The sequence below is a fragment of the Halichoerus grypus genome, chromosome 12 (assembly GCF_964656455.1).
Source record: "Halichoerus grypus chromosome 12, mHalGry1.hap1.1, whole genome shotgun sequence".
NCBI lineage: Eukaryota > Metazoa > Chordata > Mammalia > Carnivora > Phocidae > Halichoerus > Halichoerus grypus.
The window spans coordinates 70796916-70818274 of record NC_135723.1 but is presented as its reverse complement, the minus strand read 5'-3'; the positions used below and the strand labels follow the sequence as shown (position 1 = coordinate 70818274).

The 21359-nt window shown below is 34.5% G+C and overlaps 1 protein-coding gene across 1 annotated transcript in view; it reads left to right on the top strand.

The window, feature by feature from the left end:
* The window catches only part of SAMTOR (S-adenosylmethionine sensor upstream of mTORC1), a 93995-nt gene that overhangs the window by 19432 nt on the left and 53204 nt on the right, over window positions 1–21359 (top strand). The window contains exon 3 of the mRNA XM_036066414.2: window positions 11354–11524. Within this exon, the coding sequence (XP_035922307.1) occupies window positions 11354–11524 (171 nt within the window). The remainder of the gene's footprint in view (window positions 1–11353; window positions 11525–21359) is intronic.

Below are 21359 nucleotides of genomic sequence, written 5' to 3'. Positions count from 1 at the left end.
ATTGTGGAGTTGGAGAACTAAAGAAAGGAGTCAGAATAGTAGGAAATAGGATGCTTGGAATTAAAATGTTTGGTGTTTTTTTTGTTTGGTTCTAGAGAGAAAATGGTTTTAAATCTGACTTACACAAAAAATACATTTCGTCCCTCAACCTAAGAAATGCAAAATGAGATATACTACGGAACTAAATATTTCCCTTATAACACAGAGTAATAAATGTAATCCAGTCAGGAAATCAGCACCATCACTATTGAAGACCACCATTCTTGGCTTTTAGCAGCACTGCTTTTAAAATTAGTATTCAAATTCACCAAGCAAGCTTCTCAGACTTTATTTCTTAAATGGACTTTGATAGGTGGCGTTCTCATAGGAGCTTTTGCTTGTACCTTCTTTGAATAATGAATCTGCCTCACACTTCACTCTCTTTTTTCCTTAGATTTGTAGTTTTTATCAATAGTTATTGTATCTACACGTGTTCTGAAAGAGGTCATTTTTAGGTCAAACCGCTGAAAAGGAACATTCATAAGAATTTAGGTCAAACTGCTGAAAAAGAACAGTGGCAAAATATCGTAAACTAATCTTACTATGGGAAGTAATCCACAAGGAGTTTTATAATGTCTTTAAACTTAAAACTAGCTTGAGGGAAAAGGCTTCAAAACAATATTGAATTTTGAAACTTGATTTATCTGTAATTTTAACTTGTGTTATATATAATTCCTTTCTCTGTTGATAATTCTACGAAAGCAGTGGTAATTTGAAAGCTAAAGTGGGTTTTAAAAAGGGTTTGACAAGTATCTTTCCAGTTAATTATACTTAAAATGTTATAGGAATTTGGTATATGAGATAAGCCTTACTGACATTACCATTCTAAGATTTTATTGGCTGTTTAGCTTGAAGAATTCTACATATGATTTCCTTCAAAAAAATAATAAAATTTGATTTATAGTGTGAAATACTAAAAACTAGAAACAAAACACAATACAAAGGTATTTGCTTTTTCTAACTCATTGTACATACAGAGAAACACATTGTTTCCTGAACCATTTGCAAGTAAATTGCAGATAACATGACTTTCATCCCCACACATCTCCTAAGAATAAGGACATTCTTCTGCATAACCACAATATCATCATCACATTAAGATAATTAACAGTAATTTTCTCATTTCCTAAAATTTTTAGTTCAAAAATTCAGATTTTTTTTTTTTTATTGTCCCCAAAATGTCCATATAATTTCTTTTCCTAAATCCCATCAGGGCTCATGCATGGCATTTGGTGGTTACATTTCTTTAGGTTCTTGTTTTTGTTTTCCATAATAATTGAGTTTTTAGAGAAATACCAGTTTATTTGTAAAATATCCCACATTCTCTGTTTTGTGGTTCTTGGTTTCAAGATGGTTGATAGCACTGTTCAAAATATCTGTATGTCCTTAGGAATTTTTTTTTTTTGGCTTTTTGTTCTGTTACCAAGAGAGAGATTTTCAAGATACCATTTTTCTCAATTTTTGTATAATAATTATTTGGCTTATCTTTTAGAGATTTAACTTTTCTTTTGAAGTTCTATTCAGTTAACCTTTTTCTGAATTAAAAAGAATTATAATAATTATTTTAAAACCCTTGTCTGCTTATTCCAATATATGTTTTATCTAGATCTGCTTCTTTTGGCTGTTTTTTCTTTTGGTTATTATGGATCATTTTCCTGCTTCATTATATGTCTGGTAATTTTTAAAAATATATATATACTAACATTGTGTTTTGAAGAGACTGGCATAAATATTAGTTTTCCCTAGAGAGGGCATGCTTTTTTTTTTTTTCCTCTCTCTCTTTGACAGGCTGGTAGGATGAGAGACTTACACTTTGATCCATCAGGGGTTAAGCTGAGTTGAAGCTGGATTACATAGTTTCATTTCATCTCTGGCTTCAAATGCTTTCAGGGTGAGTCCTGTTTTAATGTATATTACAGGCACATTCCTCTAGCGAGACTCTGGGACCTTAGCCTACAGAAGACTGCAAAGAATTTTCTGTGCTTTTTAGTCCCACTCCATGCCTCTAGTGCTGCCCCACTGCCTTTTTCATATTCGAAAATCAAGACCTATGGGGGGTGGGGAGGATGCAGGAATAGAACAGGGAGAACAATCTCTGCATTTGGGTTTCTTAAAGATTCCAGTCAGTCACACCATTCTAAGCAACCATTAAAAGCTCAGCTGGTTTCCCTTTAATCAAACAAAATCCCTCTACTATGGAAGAGGATCCTTTGCTGCCCATGTACCTTTTCAACAAAGTGCCTGTGATCTCTTCTCATCTAGGCCTTTCTTTATAGTTCCTTTAGATCTTTTGTATCTTCAGCTCTCTTGATTTCTTCTTAGTGCATTGTTTTTTAGATTGTATAGTTCTTTTTCCCCCTAGTAACAGCATAACCAGGGGCTTGTTGTGTTTGTATCCTAATCAAAAATTAGCTTTGTGTACTATATTTTGGATTTATTTGATTGTTTTCTCATGGAGCCATTTAACTACTTTTTCAATCTCCTTTATTTCTTATAATCTGAAATTTGGATCTAAACTATTGATTCAGGTTATATTATTTTTACCAAGATATCTGTTAGGTAAAACTGCACACTTCTTGTTGTATTACATTAGTAGGTTCTTATCGTCAGGTTATTCTACTAGGAGAGATACTAAATTTTGCCATTTGGTTTAGGTTGATCCTTCCATTGTAACCTTATATTTTCCCTATGCAATTAGCAAGTAATATGCAGAGTGACATTTTGGCTTGTGGATCAGTCCTGTCTCCTGACAATCTTTCAGCTAACAGGTTTATTTCGTTTATTAAATAAACTGTTTCATTTGGGGTTGGAAAATGATTTTTCGAATTCTAATGTTCTATGCATTTTTTGGCTTTCTGTAAATAAAAGCTTTTCTTTATGAACAGGGAATGACTACATGTTCTCTAGAAAGGCTAGGTAAAAATAAACATACACGGATACCTAATTCTTTCTGTTTAATTAGCAGTTTTCTCAATAAGAAATTGGTGTAATAGTTCCAATTGTGATGAGTAAGTTTTTTGGTTTTGGGATTTTTTTATATTTTTGGAATATCACTGTAGCCTCTTACATTGTTATTTATTCAGTCTTTCCATCAGTCTTTTTTTTTTTTGAGGGGGAAGATGTTCAAAATTATTCCATATGTAGCTGGTGGGAGCCCCTTCAAAGCTGGCTTCTGTGTTCTAACATCACCTGTGAGCACTTTCTTACTATCTAGTACAAAATGAGCCTTTACTTCTGCTGTCCAAGACTTAGAATCAAACTATTTCTTCACAGGGCCCTACTTTCTTTTAGTGGAAAGTGGCATTTAGAAATTAAATTAAGATCTGGGTACTAGATTTGCTGCTGAAGGACTTAGTTCTGAATAATATTAATACATTTGCTTTGTCCTACAGTTTACATAAAGTAGTTTGAAAATTACAGTGCCAGTTTTACTTTTAACAATAAACTGGATGAAGTTTAAAATTTCTTTGCAGTTCTTTTGTCTTTAGAACATATCCCACTAAACATCAGGATCCTGTGTTTAAAAGTTACATGAAACAGTTCTTTTGTATATGATTGTGTTCACTTTACTTTCATTTTTATGGGTTTTCCCCCCTATTTTAATTTGTGGGAATATAAAACACTTACATGGTTCAAAACTCAAAACTTTATAAAAAGTTGTATTCAGAAAAGGCTCCCATCCTTTTTCTTCATTTGTTTTATCCTGTTTTTTGGGGGTTTTTTTTGTTTTTTGTTTTTTTGTTTTCAGAATTAACCAAATTCACATACACATATATCCACCAGTTCTTTGTATTCAAGTGGGACAAGTTATATACTCCACTTTATACCTTTCTATTTTACTTAATAATATCTTATGGAGATCGTTATTTGGTATTGTATTGGTCAGGGTTCTCCAGGGAATTGGCTCCCGTGTTTATGGAGGCTGACAAATCCCAAGATCTGCAGGATGAGTTGACATGCTGGAGACCCAGGAGAACCAGTGGTGTAGTTCTAGTCCTGAAGCTGGCAGCCTTGAGGCCTAGGAAGAGTGGATGTTTCAGTTTGATCTGAAGGCAGGAAAAATTCAGTGTCTCCGTGCTAAGGCAGTCAGGCAGGAGTCTTTCATACTCTGGGGAGGGTCAGCCTTTTGTTCTATGGAGACCTTAAAGTGATTGGATGAGGCCCTACCCCTGTTATGAAGGACTGTCTGCTTTACTCAGTTTACTAATTTAAATGTTAATCTCATTCAGAAACATCCTCACAGAAACACTTAGAATGTTTGACCAGATACCCAGGTACCCCTTAGCCCAGTCAAGTTGACAACATAAATTAACCAATTACAAGTATATAGATAATCTTCCTCATTTTAGTCAGTTATTTACAAGTTTTTCCTGTTACAAATAGTGCTGTAGTGGATAACCTTGTGCATATTCATTTTGAATTTTTGGCGTTGTATCTTTGTAGATTCCTGGATGTGGAATTGCAGGGTAAAAGAGTAAATGTATCTGTGATTTTGTTAGATATTGTCAAATCACCTGAGATAGCCTTAGATAAGGTTAAATCATTTTGCAGTTCTAACAGCAAAAAACAAGAATACCTATTTCTTCACAGTCTCGCCTACTTTTTAAAGGTTTGCCAGTTTGATAGGTAGGAACTGGTATCTGTGTGGTTTTATTTTCTCTTGTGAGTAAGGTTAGTCTGTTTTCGTATATTTAAAAATTATTTGCCCTTTTTTTGTGAATTATGTGTTTATGTTTTGGATACTTTTTTCCCATTGCTTTTTGGTTCCTTTCTCTTGATTTTTTTCATAGTTTTTTATATGATTTACAGATACATGCCCTTTTTCTTTGACTGTCTATATCTTTTGCCATACAGGTTTTTGTTTTGCCATGTAGAAGAATTGTTTTTACATAATGAGATATGTACCTCTTTCATTGCTTCCAGAATTCAGTTATCTTAAAAAAGCTGTCCTGATTCCCAGACTATAAGAATTCCTAATAGCAGTTTACTCATTTACTCGGTAGTTTTCTTCTAGTACTTGGATGATATCATTTTTTACATTTAGATCTCTGACCTGTTTGGAATTCATTCTGGTATTTGTTGGGAAGTGTAGATCTAACTTTTTCCCCCAAGTAATTATCCATTTCCCAAACATTATTTATGAAAAAGTCCCCCTTTTCTGCAGTGATTTGGCATGACATTTATATGCCAAGTTGGCCAACTATATGCTGTAGTTGATTCTGTTTTAGGACTTTGTTACGTTTCATTGTCTCTATCATTTAATCCATGTTATTCTATAACATCTTCCCCCTACCCCCACCACCTGCTCTTCTTTCTCAGGGTTTTCTTGGTTCTTCCTCTTCTCTCCTTTTTTCTTTTTTTTAATGTATTTTAGAACCAACTGTTCTAACTAAATTTGTAAAAGTTTGTATTTTTATTGGGTTTACATTAAATTTTTTAATAACTGGAGAAAACTGACATCTTTGTAATGTTGAGTCATCATGTCCATGAAAAAGGTATATACCTTTCCATTTGTTCCAGTCTGTTTTTGAGTTGTTCAATAGTATTTTAAGGTTTTCTGAATACTTTTATTGCATTGTGATTGGATGATTTCATCTGTGTTGTTTTTTCTGTGGCTCTTACTGTGGTTTTCTTCATGACATAATACATGTATATGGTAACTTTTATGAATATTCCACGCATGCTTGAAAAGAAGCTATACTTTCTATTAGAGAGCAAAGTTTGTTACGTAGATAAGATAAACTTTATTCTGCTCTTTCAGGCTTCTGTAATCTTGCCTAATACTCATTCACTTGATTGAATCGTGTTTTAAGGTTCCCTATTGTTAGTTATGTCTGTTTCTCCATGCATCTCATGGAGTTTCTGCTTTGTGAAGATGGCTGCTATGATAAATGGCACATAAATATTCATAACTATTACATCTTCTTTGGAAATTGTGGCCTTCACCATTATAAACTTTCCCTTTTTTATTCATTACCAGTCTCTTCATCAACATTTCTCAATCATCTCATGGATGAAATTCATCTTCCAGTAAATGCTTTAAGAACAGCTTGCAACTATGATGTTTCCTGAGTTCTTACATACCAAAAGCTGTTTTTCTATAGTTTTGTTACAAAATGCATAGCTTAGCTAGATAAAAATCCTTGACTCACACTTTCTTTCCTTCAGCTTCTGAAACTAATGTTTCTCTACTTTAATCTTATTTTGTATCCTCTTTCCATTTTCTCCCCACCCCCTCCTCCTTTTCCCTTCACTCTCTGCTGAACTATTTGGGAGTCAGTTGCAGAAATCACAAGACTTCCATTCCTGAGTATTTAAGGTGTATCATTGCACTTAGTTGAGGCAGATTCTCTAGCTTCCCTCTCCCTCTTTCTCTCTCTCTCCTTTCTTTTGTTTCAAGTTTTTATTTAAATTCTAGTTAGTTAACATGTAGTGTAATATTAGTTGCAGGAGTAGAATTTAGTGATTCATCACTTAAATTTAACACCCAGTGCTCCTCACAACAGGTGCCCTCCTTAATACCCATCACTCATTTTATTTATTCATTCATTCATTCATTCATTCATTCATTCATTTAGAGTATAGGTTTTTTAAAACATTTATTTAAAAAAAATTTTAAATATTTATTTACTTGAGAGAGAGCAAGAGTGAGAGAGAGTACACAGAGGGAGAGGGAGAAGCCAACTCCCCACTGAGCAGAGAGCCCGACACGGGGCTCAGTCCCAGGACCCCAAGATCATGACCTGAGCCGAAGGCAGGCGCTTAACCAACTGAGCCACCCAAGCACCCCATAAAGATTTATTTATTTATTTGAGAGAGAGAATGTGTGAGCTGGGGAGGGGAGCAGAGGGAGAGAGAGAATCCTGAAGCCAGCTTCCAGGGGCACTGGGCTTTATCCCAGGACCTGAGCAGAAATCAAGAGTCGACTGCTTAACGGAATGAACCACCTAGATGCCCATTTTTTTTTTTAAGATTTTATTTATTTGAGACAGCGAGCATGAGTGGGGTGAGGGGCAGAAAGAGAGAAAAGCAGACTCCCCACTGAGCGGGGAGCCAGCCACATTAACCGACTGAGCCCACCCAGGCATCCTCACTTGAGTATATTTGTGTGGGTCTGTTGCTGAGCTTTTTTGTTCCATAGGTCTAGTTGCCCATTCTTTCACCAATACCACACTGTTCTGATCACTATAACTTATAGTAAGTTATAGGAAGTCAGATAGTCGTCAGTCCTCCAACTTTGTTGTTCTCCTTCACTATTGTATTGGCTATTCTGGGTCTTTTGCCTCTCCATATAAACTTTAAAATTGGTTTGTTGGTATCCACAGAATAATTTGCTCTGATGTTGATTGGGATTGTATTGAATTAGTAGATCAATTTGGGAAGAACTGACGTTGTGACTGTATTGTATCTTCCTATCCATATTCATGGAATATCTCTCCATTATTTATTCCTTTTTGTTCTCAGTTTTATTTCAAATTTGAAGTGTTCTCTCATATCTGCAGATGCTTACTTAATTATATGTAATTAATATTGAAATGCTAGTTTTTTTCTCTTATGGCTGTTTTTGGTTCTGTGTTTCTGAGAATTTTCATTCACTGAAAAGTTTTGATTATTTTTCTCTTTCCCTCTAATAGAACCTTGTCTGGTTTCTAGGTTCATTGAGCATTTCTTTTATGTATTTGTCTATTATGTTGGAGTGTCTGTAGATGGGTAGATAGGGGTTTGGGTGGCTTACTTTGTTCTTTAATTCCAAAGAACCTTGCTTGATTGCTACAAATACAAAAGTATGGTTCCCTTAATAAATATTGTCCTCTTTTGGTCTGACATACGATTTTTTACTATGTGTAGATTATAACATCTCATTATCCTTAATTGCTTCATTTTTTTTCCTTTATCACCAAGCCTCCAGAGATAACTCCTTTTTTCAAGTTGCCTCTTTTCTACTCCAGAAGCAGTCTTTTCAAGGCTCTCCTTTTTGGTGACATATGCTTCTTGTATATGTCTGTGTATAATGTCGTTTTGACCTTCCAGTGGTTAATGCTCTGGTTCACAACGTCACAAATCTTTTCTTAAAATTTCCCCACTCAAGAGTTGGACCCCTCTCTTGGATGGTATATCTTAGCTGGTGTTAATCTGTTTTTTGCCACTTTTAAGACCCCATCATATCTTACCCTCTTTTATAGAGTCCTCATCTGCTCTACTTTGGGGGACTCCAAAGCCAATTCAGTTGGCCTCTGATTTTTATTTTCCAATTACATGTAAAATGAAGTGCTATTCTGGTTCCTAGTTATACCATAGGTATGAACTGTATGTGCTTTTATTTGCTCCACTGAAAGATCTGTATATTCTGTGGAAGATGTGTAGGGAGATTGGAATTTAGATGGCTGCTATTTTATGAGAATCTGAAATTCTAGCCCTTTAAGCATTTTGCTGCCAAGTTTCTAGATAACTATGATGTTGAACCATATAAAATTGCAATTTTTGTAATTCAAGGATTCTTGAATATCAGCAATTGTATATAGTGCTACCCAATAGAAAGATAAGCAAGCTCTTTACTGTTGTGTTTCATGCCTTAGTGAAGTGTTATGTATTGTAGAGGCATTATTTTTAGTATTCATTCTAAGGTTATAAAAGCTACATTTTTTTATCAGCTTTACTGAGGTTTAGTTATATACAATAAAATGCACCCATTCTAGTGTACAATTCAGTGGATATAGACAATTGTTTACACTTCTGTAACCACCACCACTGTCAAGATACAGAATATTTCCATCACATTAAAAAGCTCCATTCTGCACTTTTGAAATTAGCCCCACCCCAGGAAATCTGTAAGTGGCTTTCTGTCATGAGATTAGATGTCTAAGGACTACATCTTTAAATCAGCCTTTGAGTCTTGCCAGATCTGAAGCTTGCTTATCACTCCAGTGTCATCTAGTTACCTACCCCCCCACACACGCTGTATTTGTGTTCGCCTCAGGGCGTTTTTACTTGTGAGTCCATCCATCCGTTTTCTGCTCAGCACTTTACATTTCACATAACCTTGAATGGATGTCCATCTCTGCAGGATCCATGATGCTTTTTATTTTCTGCGCCTTTACTCATGCTATTCTCTCTGCTAGGAAAGCACTTACCTCCCAAACTAACATTCTTCCTTGCCTGATTTATTCCTAGTCATATTTTTAAAGTTAGCATATATTACTGTTTGGGTTGTTTATCAATTGTATTTTATCTTTATCAATTTTATTTTCTTTATTGTTGTATAATTGTGTCTTTCACTAGTCTGAACTCCTTGAGGACAGCAATGACTTCTTGAATTTGTTTTCACATCACAGATGTGCCTGGCACATGGGGGCTCTCTATTCTTAATACTTAATAAATATTTGATTTATGATGAATGGGTTTCACCTCCTATATACAAGAATTAAAACTAAGCCTACATAGGAAAAATTAAAGAAGTCTTTTTTTTTTTTAAAGAAGTCTTAATAGTAGTTACTTAGAAAAACTAAAGTTGGCTCTGGTAAGCGCTGTGAATTGTGCAAGACTGTTGAATCTCAGATCTGTACCTCTGAAACAAATAATGCAATATATGTTAAGGAAAAAAAAAAGAAGAAGATAGCAGGAGGGGAAGAATGAAGGGCGGGAAATCGGAGGGGGAAACGAACCATGAGAGACGATGGACTCTGAAAAACAAACTGAGGGTTCTAGAGGGGAGGGGAGTGGGAGGATGGGTTAGCCTGGTGATGGGTATTAAGGAGGGCATGTTCTGCATGGAGCACTGGGTGTTATGCACAAACAATGAATCATGGAACACTACATCTAAAACTAATGATGTAATGTATGGTGATTAACAGAACAAAAAAAAATTAAAAGAAAAACTAAAGTTGAACAAATACCATCCTATAAGTGTGAGGAGAGATGGGCATTGTTCCCTTAGACCATAGTTCTGCTTGCAGAAACCAGTTTTAAGTTAATGCTCCAATTCTTCTCTTGCCATGTGTTTCTGGAAATTCACCAAGCCTTGTCTATGGAGAAAAATAGTCTAACTTTGTTCAAAATATGAGCTCTACGTACTAATAATGTGTTTTAAGGATCTAAAAAGAAAGTTTGTTTAGATTCCATTCTCCTACACTTTAAGTAGCTTTGATAATTATATCAGTTGTTTTCACATGTGTATCTCCTATCACAGTGTAAGCTCAAGGGCCAGAGCTAGGTCTCATTAGTCTTTTTTTTACCTTAAGATTCCTTTCTTTAATAGCTAATAAATATTTGAGTCGATTCTATGGTTCATGTTTGTTGTCCTATTATATACCCAGGCATGGTACCCTACTATATTCAGTCTCAAATTGTATTAGGTATGAAGAAAATTGTTTATAAGGTTATGTCAATCATCAGTTTCTGATTCTGGATAGCGACCTGATGTGTTCTAAACTATATGAGCTTAAAATGATACATCTTCAAAAAAATCTTCATTTTAATAGTGTAAGAATTGGGACAAGCAGGAATGATCTCTTGATGGATAAGAATAATTTCCAGGTGTTAAAAAACCACTGTTACATTTCAAACTTTTGTTCTTTGGACGTTTACCTGTATGATACAGTACCGTTTTTCGCTGAACTAGATTTTTATTCTCTTCTCTCTGATCAAATAAGAAGATTAATGATTCTTAATATGTTGACATCCTGACTTTGTTTTCATAAACCAGCAGGGATCTAAGAAACAACTATTAGGATATCTGTCTACCACCAGCTAAGCTGGCTCAGAATTAACTGTAATGGGGACTGTTCTTTTTTCATGCTGTCACTGAATAGCAGAGTTATCTAAACTTTTCTGGAGGAACTTACGTTTTAGTTAAGAATACAGTTCAGTAAAACATACAGGCACATCTGTATTCCTGAAAACATACTTTTTTTTTTTTTTTTAAGAAAGAGAGCACACAAGTGGGAGGGACAGAGGGAGAGGGAGAGAGAGAGAGAATCCAAAGCAGACTCTGTGCTGAGCGTGGAGCCTGACACAGGGCCGATCTCACAACCCTAAGATCACCACCTGAGCTAAAACCAAGTCAGACACTGAACCAACAGTGCCACCCAGGTGCTCCAACATACTTTTTATTTATTAAATATAATCTATGATTATGCTTTGTTGTATGGTAGTTAAAAGTGCTACAGGGTGCCCAAACCTACCTCTATGTGACATTTTCAAAGTAAGAATCTATAATTGAAAGTTTCCCATTTTGATTAATAAAGGCTAATGTTTTTCCACTTTATTTTATATGTATACCTAGTGTTTTAAAATATAATTTCATTTTGCCTTGTAGTGTATGCAGAGAATATTTCCAGAATGGTGGGAAGAGAAAAGCACTTGAAAAAGATGAAAAAAGAGCTGTACTCGCCACTAAGACCACTCCAGCCTTAAATACCCACGAGTCTTCTAAACTTGAAGGTCATTTAACCAACCTCAGCTTTACAAACCCTGAATTTATAACTGAGTAAGTATACTTTTCCTAATCCAATTATTAACATCATCCTAGATAGCTGTATTAATAATGTAAAATAGTGTAATGATTTACCACAAGTAGTGGGTCGTTTGCTTGCTCCCCTGATAATAGATTAGGCTGAAAAACACAGATTTATAGTATTACAAGGTAGAAAACTAGCATGAAATTTTAAAGGATATCTGGAAAACTAATGGTTCTATAATAGATTGTGTTCAGGAAAAATGAGAAAGAATTGTTTCTTAAATGTTGTAATAATTACTCTTATGGGAATACAAAGAATCAAAATAACAAAGTCCATTTTAAACTGTTTAAAGTTGGTATCCACTAATTAAAAAATCACAAGGAATAATGGAAGATTATTAATGGAGCCAATTGCCATTATTTTATTGTTGATATGAAAATCTGCCTACTAGTAATATATGTATGCATAGGCACAAATTTTATTTATTTAGTAAGCACATGGATATTTTTCCAGTTTTATTGAGATACAACACTGTGTAAGTTTAAGGTATACAACATGACTTGATATATGTAAATATTGTGAAATGATTACAAGTTTGGTTAACATCCATCACCTCACAGTTATCAGTTTTTTCTTGTAGTGAGAACTTTCAAGATCCATTCTTTCAGCAACTTTGAAATATACAATTGTTGTTAACTAAAGTCATCATGGTGTACCTTTCATCCCCTTAACTTATCTTCTAACTGGAAGTTTGTATCTTTCACCCAATTTCTGTATTCCAGCCCTACCACCACCTCTGGCAACCACAGTCACATCTCTGTTTCTATGAGTTTAGTTTTTCTTAGATTCCATTTATAAGTATTTGTCTTAGATTGTCTTTCTCTGACTTATTTCACTTAGCATAATGGCCTCAAGGTCCATGCATGTTATAACAAATGGCAGGATTTCATTCTTTTTTATGGATGAATAGTATTTCGTTGTGTGTGTGTGTGTATATATATATATATATATATATATATATGTATATATAAGCATGTAAGTAAATATTATAATCTAATGAATAGTAGTATTAACATTTTGTATATACATTAGTACCAGAATAGATTTGTAGTATCAAGTAATACTTTATTAATCTCTTGAAAATGCTAAACTTGAATAATTCTAGAAACATTCTTAATAGACACTGAAAGCTAAACATGAAAATAAAATTTATTAGCCTCTTAACAATTTAAATTTGTAGATATTGAACATAGCATTACCTCTGGTTACTTTGATTTTACACCATGTTGAAAATACTATCTAATCAGTTGTAAGTAATTTCGTTTAAAAATTAATTGACATACCTTTGATTAGTTCAGTAGTAAAGGATAAGGCATCTTTCTTTACCTTTATTCAAAGGTTACTACAAAGCTTACAAAGCATAGTGACTTACTGAACATCCTGTAACTCAGGTGTTATGAACATTCTTGAGTATTTTTTAAATGATGACAATATAAAAATATAGTTACACTGCTATCAAAGACAGATACATATGGAAAATATCATGTAGTTCTTTTATATAGTTTCTATTGTTGAGATTACCTCGTATTTCTATATAGTTCTTTTTTATAGTCTCTATTGTTAAGATTACCTTATTTGTTGAATCATTGTCATCATATTTTCCTTTAATTCTCTGAACATGTTTTCTTTTAATTCTTGGAACATTTTTATATAATAGCTAATTTGAAGTCTTTGTTAAATCCAACCTTTGAGCTCTCTCGGTCATTTTTTATTTACTGCTGTTTTTCTTGAGTATGGACCACACTTTCCTGTTTTTGTTTTTATGTCTAATTTTTTTGTTAAAAGCCACCTAATATATTTTTGATAACATATTGTGGAAACTCTCATTTTGGATTTTTCCCCAAGGAGGATGGTGGTGGTGGTTTTTTAGTAATTTGCTTGGGCTTAATCTGTGGGATTTGCCTTCCTTGCAGTTTGTATGGTATTGTCATTTTTATTTTTTAGGTTTGTTTTTCTAGAGTCTGTCTGCATAGCTTAGTGGTCAGTGATAGCACAGGTTGTTCTCAAATATCTCAAGCCAGATAGACTTCCACCCTCTGCCAGTGGGTGTGTGTTGATTTGGGAGTGCTTTTAAAACTTAGGCAGTTTTCCAGTCTGCCTCACCATCTACTTTTCACCAGACCCTCTTGGAGCTCCTCTGCATGTTCACTTAGCCTCCACATCATTCAAGACTATGTGGAGACCTTACGTAGCCCCTATAAGGGGCTTTCTCATTTCCAGGATTTTTCTGGTTAAATTTCTTGCTAATTCTCCAGTCTGCAGCTCAGCCCAATCAAAGCTGCAACCTCAGGGTAGCATAGCTGCTGACTTTCTCTTGTTTTCTGCTTTTACTGATAATGCTCTATGTGGGTTTTTTACCCTTTGCTCCAAATCAAGTTAGCCCCTTCTAGCAGTGAAGCTGCTGTTTTTCATAGCCATCCCTGTCTTTGAAGAACTTCCATACCAACTGAGCAAGGGGTGGGGGGTGGTAAGAGTGGCTTTAGGCAAATAGATCCTCACTGTTCTTAACTTAGGACCAGCTTGTTTTCATGAATAAACTCTTCTCAAATTGTTTGCCTTTGTTTGAGTTCCAAAATGGTGGTTTTTGCTGATTGTGCCCAGTTTCATAGTTGTTTCTTAAGAAGTGCATTTGCCAACCCTACCCTGCCAGAGTCAAGAAAAGAGAATCTCAGGCAGACTCCATGCTGAGTGCAGAGCCCAAACCGGGGCTTAATCTCAAGACCCTGAGATCATCACCTGAGCAGAAACCAAGAGTTTGCTGCTTAACTGACTGTGTCACCCAGCCACCCCTCCGGTTTAGTTTTATTTTATTATTTTTTAAACATTTTATTTATTTGGCAGAGAGAGACACAGCGAGAGAGGGAACACAAGCAGGGGGAGTGGGAGAGGGAGAAGCAGGCTTCCCGTGGAGCAGGGAGCCCGATGCGGGGCTCGATCCCAGGACCCTGGAATCATGACCTGAGCCGAAGGCAGCCGCTCAATGACTGAGCCACCCAGGTGCTCCTTCAGTTTAGTTTTAAAGGAGAAAAATTAGTTTGGTTTTAAGTATTTAAAAGAAAATATCCAAATATGATTGTTATAGGTCAGGATTTACTTAGTATTGAAATTAAACATTGAAATGAGTTATCCAACATGGCTAGGTTTAGATTTTCTTCATTCTAAAAACTCTAGACTCCTTCATATACCATCTGGCCCCAACACATGTATGTAGACATTATTCCTCCTGCTTTTCCTGCCGTTTTTGCAGCCTTTATTCTAGTCATATGGAACTATTTAAATTCCCCTAGTTGTACATGCTTGGTCTCACTTTCTGGCAGTTGTAAGTACAACATGTCCTCTTTCTGATAAACTATTGCTGTATTATATTAGGCTGTATTTGAAGCATCTCCCTTTCCAGAATTTAACTTGAACTTCCCAAAAGAATTGATACTCTTTGATACCAATATTAAACCTTTTGATAAATAATTCTATTATAGTATTTGTAATATTGTATTAAAACCACTATTGAATGTTTTTCTGACTACAAATGAAATAAGATCACAGTGTAAAAAATTTGCACGTAAAGAAGACTGTGGATGTAGAAAAATTACTGTTCAGTCCCAGTTAAATTTAGACACATTTCTTTCCAGTCTTTTTAATGGGCATTGTTTTTTACACAATAGAGACCATGTAGTATAAAGAATTTTGTAAACTGCTCTTCCTATGCTATAAAAACACTCATTCTGCATTATAGTTCATCACAAAAACCTACCAGTGTATGTGTCTGACTATAAAGTGGTTCTGAATACAAAGTAATACTCAGTTTGCCCAGAGAGAATTGCCATCTCCTCTCTCTCAGACAGGTAGATGAAATAACCAAGAGTCAGACGTTTATTTATTTATAGTTATTATATGGGAAGATACATATCCCTTACCATCCAAATCTACTTGGCTTCTGACTTTGGATAACAAGTTTAGATAGCAAGGGTTCTCTTTTTCCCAGTCTTATCTCAAAATATGTATTCAAGTCATTCTGATTTCTGGGTGCAGGTAACAAGGACTCACATAGCAAAAATACCTCATTTTTGGACTTATATTTCATGAAAAGCAAATTTAACACCAAATGTTTGTTATTGCTAGAGTCACTTTTTAAGTCATCTATATCTCAGAATTGAGATGTGATACTTTTTGAATCTGGATATAATGTGATTGCTGGAAATTTTAGCCCAGGTCCCAGTTACTACCCATTCCTCCTAACATTAAGGTACCTGTGTCCCAACCCTCTTTCATCTTGTACATATATACTTGTAATTGATACAAAATTACTTATTCCGCTGCCTTTTAAAAATACTGTATTTTTTGCAAACATTCAAATGACCATATTCTGGGCCATAAGATACCTTAACAAATTTTAAAAGGTAGATCAAAGTATTTTCTCAGACCATAGTAGAATAAAAGTAGAACTCAGTAGCAGAAAGAGAGCTGGAAAATCCCAAAACATTGATAAGCAGCACACTTCTAATTAACACACAGGTCAAAGAAGTTATCTTAAGAAATTTCAAAATATTTTGCACTAAATGAAAATGTATCTTACCAAATTTATGGGATGTAATGAAAACAGTACTTGGAGGGAAATTTATAGTATTCAGTGCATATGTTAAAAAAGAAGAAAGATTAAAATCAGTACTATAAGCTCCTACCTTAGGAAACTAGGAAAACAAGAGCAAAATAGATCCAGGGTAAGCAGAAGAAAAGAAATAATAAAAATTACAGCAGAAGTCAATGAAATTGAAAACAGGAAAAGAGTAGAGAAAAGCAGTGAAACTGAAAGCTGGTTTCTTAGGACATTAAACTGATAAACCTCAGACCGTGCTAACCAAGAAAAACAAGAAAGAAGAACACAAATTACTGATACCAGAAATGAAAGAGCCGCCATCACTACTGATCTCATGGACAGTAAAAGGATACTGTAGGAATATTATGCCCACAAATTTGATAACTTAGATGAAATGGACCAATTCCTTTAAAGACATAATCTACCAAAACTCACCCAAGGGGAAAAAGATAATCAGAATAGGTCTATACATATTAAGGAAGTTGAGTCAATAATGAATAGTCTTCCAAAACACAAAGCACAAGGCCCAGTTGGTTTCACTGATGAAATCTACCAAACACTTAAGGGAAGAACTGATACCAGTTCTCTGCAGTCTGTTCCAGAAGATAGAATCAAAGAATACTTCCTGATTCGTGCTGTGAGGCCAGCAGAATGTAGTTTAAGATGCTGAGCCAGTCTTCCCCATAACCTATTCTGAAATAAAATTGACGTGTTCCTGACTGACTGTATAAACATGATTAGATAATGACTGTATTATTATCTGTATTTGGGGGTTAAGTTAGGCTTTAATTGCTTGTGATGGGAACAAATCTAAGGTGAGAAAGAGACTGGAGAATTCATCTAGTTGTCTCATGATGTTTCTTTTTAATATGATCTTTATAAGAAAACATCTACCAATTAAAATTGTAAAACTGTACTTCTGCATATAATTACTAAATCTGTACTAAATTTTTTGCTCCCCACCCCCCGCCCCCTTTTTGGTCAAGTTCATCAAGTGGCTTTTCAATAAGTGAGCAACCAAGCTACATTGTGTGAAGTCATTTTGGGCTAATGTTAATTTTTCTCAAGTACTTTATTGGTCAAAGTAAAGAAATTGAGAGGGCTCGATAATGTAGACTTTATAAGGACTCAAATATAATGCCCTCTTTTTGAAGGATAATATGGTGGAAAGATCTTGCTTTGTATATATATTCTTTTTAAGTTTGGACATGTAGGTTCTTTTCTTTCTCACAGTTGTTTCATCTCAGAATTAAGCATCTCTTTTTGCTTAAATTTTTATGTTCTTGGGGTGGATTTCCAGAAGCAGATTTCTGGGTTGAAGAGTTTGAGTGACTCAGGGCACTTGTACATAATACTGAATGAATTTCCAGAAAAATGATACTAAATCCATTACTTCTAGAAGCATAAGTGCCCACTTTGCCAAAACTCATGAGGATTGAGTATTTCTTTTTTTTTTTTTTTTTTTTTTTTACTCTTTATTAATGTGATGGAATAAAATGGCATCCTGGGTTAATAGGCACTTCTAACAGATACATAAAATAAAACAAGGAAAAGGAAATTTATAAAAGAAAGGAAAATCATATTAAATCAGGAAAATAAAATTCATTCTATGAAGTTCTAGTACTTGACATGGCATTGAAACATGGCACACATGCTGTCATTATACTTTCCAAAAATAATAAAGACTATTAATTAGATGGTCTCTGCTGAACCAAGAATCTTATGATAGGCCTTATCTCCATTCTGCCTTAGAATGTAAGATATTGGCCATATAAGGTTTGTGACGGAGGGAATATAATACTAAAGAAGACCTAATTAGACATATTAATGCCAGTTTGGAGGTTCAGTTTGTAATAGTGATTTTGAATACCATTTTAATATTCTCTTTTTTCCTTAAGTTTTAGTTTAGTTTCTATTCAATTTTAGCATTCATTGATTTTATTTTATTGGGCTTTTTAATATTGAAGGTTATTCTAGTAAGTAAAAGGTGTTACAGTGGTAAAGGAGGAAGTTAAATGTCTTTTGAACATAATTCAGTAAATAAATTAAAAATTTTTTCAGTTGTGGCTTTCAATAGCGTTTTGCCTTTACTTTGAAATGTATTACATATTAATCAAAGTATATGTACAAATACAAATTTGAACCGGAAACTAAAATTCTTCATTTATTTTACTGAAATGTTAATAGAGTAAATTACAATTACACATAACACATCTGGAATTTTAGTAATATTATCAAAATATTAGGTCCCATTTAAAGCCATGTATATTATAATGTTTTAAAGCTGTTTCTATAGAAACAATGTATATTACCAATTCCATATTATAAAGTTTTCCTCCATAAATTTTCTTGGTTTAAAATATGTATATTGAAAATTATGAAAAAGCTGACTGCAAATAATCCATGCTTATCAGTTGCTCCTTTCTAAAAAGAAAGATAATTCCTTTCCCAATTTTAGCATTGGCTCAGAGAATAACCTGGGGGAAATATCTAACATTCCTAAGTCTCCTTTTCTTTATAAAAATAAAATAATACTGTATAGGCTTATCGCTATTTAAAAAAAAAAAATGGGAAGAACTATGTGTAAAAACCCCAAAGCTCTGAGTTTTCAGGTAATCACCCAAAGTACTAGATGTTGAGAATGAAAGTAGTGAGGATTATATAGGTTCAAAACATAATTTGGATAACAGCTCAATTGGCAAATCATCATGACAATACCATGATCTAGAATTCTGTAACCTGATTGCATATAAAGTAAAATGGTGACTACAAAATGTTTTCTACCAAAAGAAATTCTGTCTGGAGAGATTCTTTAAGTAAACGTGCTTCCTTAGTAACCATACAGCATTCACAGGGCACCTGGGTGGCTCAGTTGGTTAAGCGTCTGCCTTAGGCTTAGGTCATGATCCCAGGGTCCTGGGTTTGAGCCCCACATCGGGCTCCCTGCTCAGCCAGGAGCCTGCTTCTCCCTCTCCCTCTGCCTCATCCCCTGCTTGTGCTCTCCTGCTCACTCTGTCAAATAAATAAATAAATCTTTAAAAACAAAACATACAGCATTCAAAAAAAAAATTATTTCTGTTAACCTAAGTTTATAAGATTCTTAATGTAGTTCTGTGTACTGTGTACTCAACTATTGAACATTTAAACATTTAGCATCGTTTATTAACCAGATTGTTTATTATTTTAGTAACTAGAATTGAATTAAATTTGATCTAATAAAAATATATAAAGCTAATGAGACTTATATGGGAAATTATAGAAAGATAATTTAGGAAACAGCAAGTCTTCATTTTTTGTTTTAACTAGCAAATTACTATTTTCTAATGAATCACCTAAAACCCTTCCCGAAACAAGTATCAATGAATATTACTCATTTTGTGGGAGTGTCAGAGGCATGTGCTATCATTATGTACTATCTTATTAGTCTTAATGGTAATTTGGTGGTCATTAACAATCAACCTCTTCCATATACTTCTCCTTATCACTGCAGTGTTGTCTTTAAAAAATGTCTTCATCTTAATTCATGTGCTGTAAGAATGTGTCCTTTTATCAGTCCATTTACTTATGCCTTCCTAATAGCAATACATTCCCTTTCTCTCTCTTAAATGCTGGTCCTGGAGCTCTCTACTCTTCACCCTTTGCATATCCTCCCATGACAGCTTAATTTATTCCCATAGTTTTGGTTAACACATGTATGCCAGTGATTCCAAATCTGTTCAGATCTCTTACCTGAACTTCATATATCTAGTAGCATATTAGACATCTCTGTTTGTGCCTGTGAGATATCATGACTGAGCTAATTTTCTCCCCTTTCCTGCTCTATGAACCACCCAAATCTGTTCTTCTTCCAATTTTCCCTGTTTCATTAAATGTTATCTGTATGCCCAAGCCAGAAACTTTTAAGATTTATTCTTAACTCTTCCCCTATCTAACTTCCAACATATAGATAGTCACCAAGTCTTACTATCAGTTCTAAGTTCTCAGTATGCTTCAGTCTATCTCCTATCTCTACTCTCATCTCTTACAAGGGCTATTGCAGTAGTCTCCTGCTTCCAGTTTTTCTCCGATCCATTCTTCACAGTACAACTTGAGAACTTTTTCTGAAACACAAACCTGATAATACCAATTCTCTCACTTAAAATTTTTCAGTGATTTCCCTTTTCCCTTGAGACAAAATCCGAACTGCTAACATAACATAAAAAATCCTCCATGATTGACTTTTGTCTCCCTCATTTCTCAGTACTTTTTCTTTTTAATTATACAGCTCAATAATGTTGATCTCCTTTTTATTCATGTAGAGTTCCAGCTCCTTCCTGGTGTTACTCCTTCTGCCTAGAACATTCTCTCACGACCCATCACCTGAAGATTTGCTGTTTATCCTTACACACAGTCTTAAACATTAACCTTCTCAGGAAGAACTTCCTTTACTCCTAGACTTGGTATCATTAACAAGGACAACATACTCCTCTAACACAGCAGATCTCAAAGTGTGGTCCATGGATCTCTAGGAGTCTCTGAGGCTCTTTGGGAAGAGCTGTGAATTCAAAATATTTCCATGTTAAGATATTTACCTTTTTTACTGTGTGGTCATTTGTACTCATAGTTCAAAAGTAATGGTGGATAAAATTGCTTGCATCTTAGCACAAATTAAGCAGTGGAACCAAAATATGTTAATAGTCATTGTGTTCTTTACCGTGCCCTCAAAATTTTCAAAAAAGCCCAGTTTCACTTAAGAATGTCATTGATGAAGCAGTGAAAGATAAAATTTTATTAAACTGAACTCCTGAGCAATCGTCTTTTTAACATGCCATATGATGTGAAGTAAACAAAAAGTGCTTCTGCTGCATACTAAAATAAAGCCATGATGTCGTGATGATTATCCAGCTATTTCTGTTTAGCCAAACTTCAGAAATTTGCAAAAAGTGGGGGGAAAGGGTAAATGATTCTTCTCACTACTTTTGGAAAATAGTGGGTTTTTTTAATGTATATATGATTTTATTGTTGCTATTTTTATGAGTAAATCTAAAAATTCTCGACTATAATTTCTTTTTTTTAAAGATTAATTAGAGAGCATGCAAGTGTGCTTGTGAGTGGGGGGAGGGGCAGAGGGAGAGAATCTTCAAGGAGACTCCCCGCTGAACTTGGAGGCTGTTATGGAGCTCAGTCTCAGGACCCATGAGATCATGACCTTAGCTAAAACCAAAAGTCAG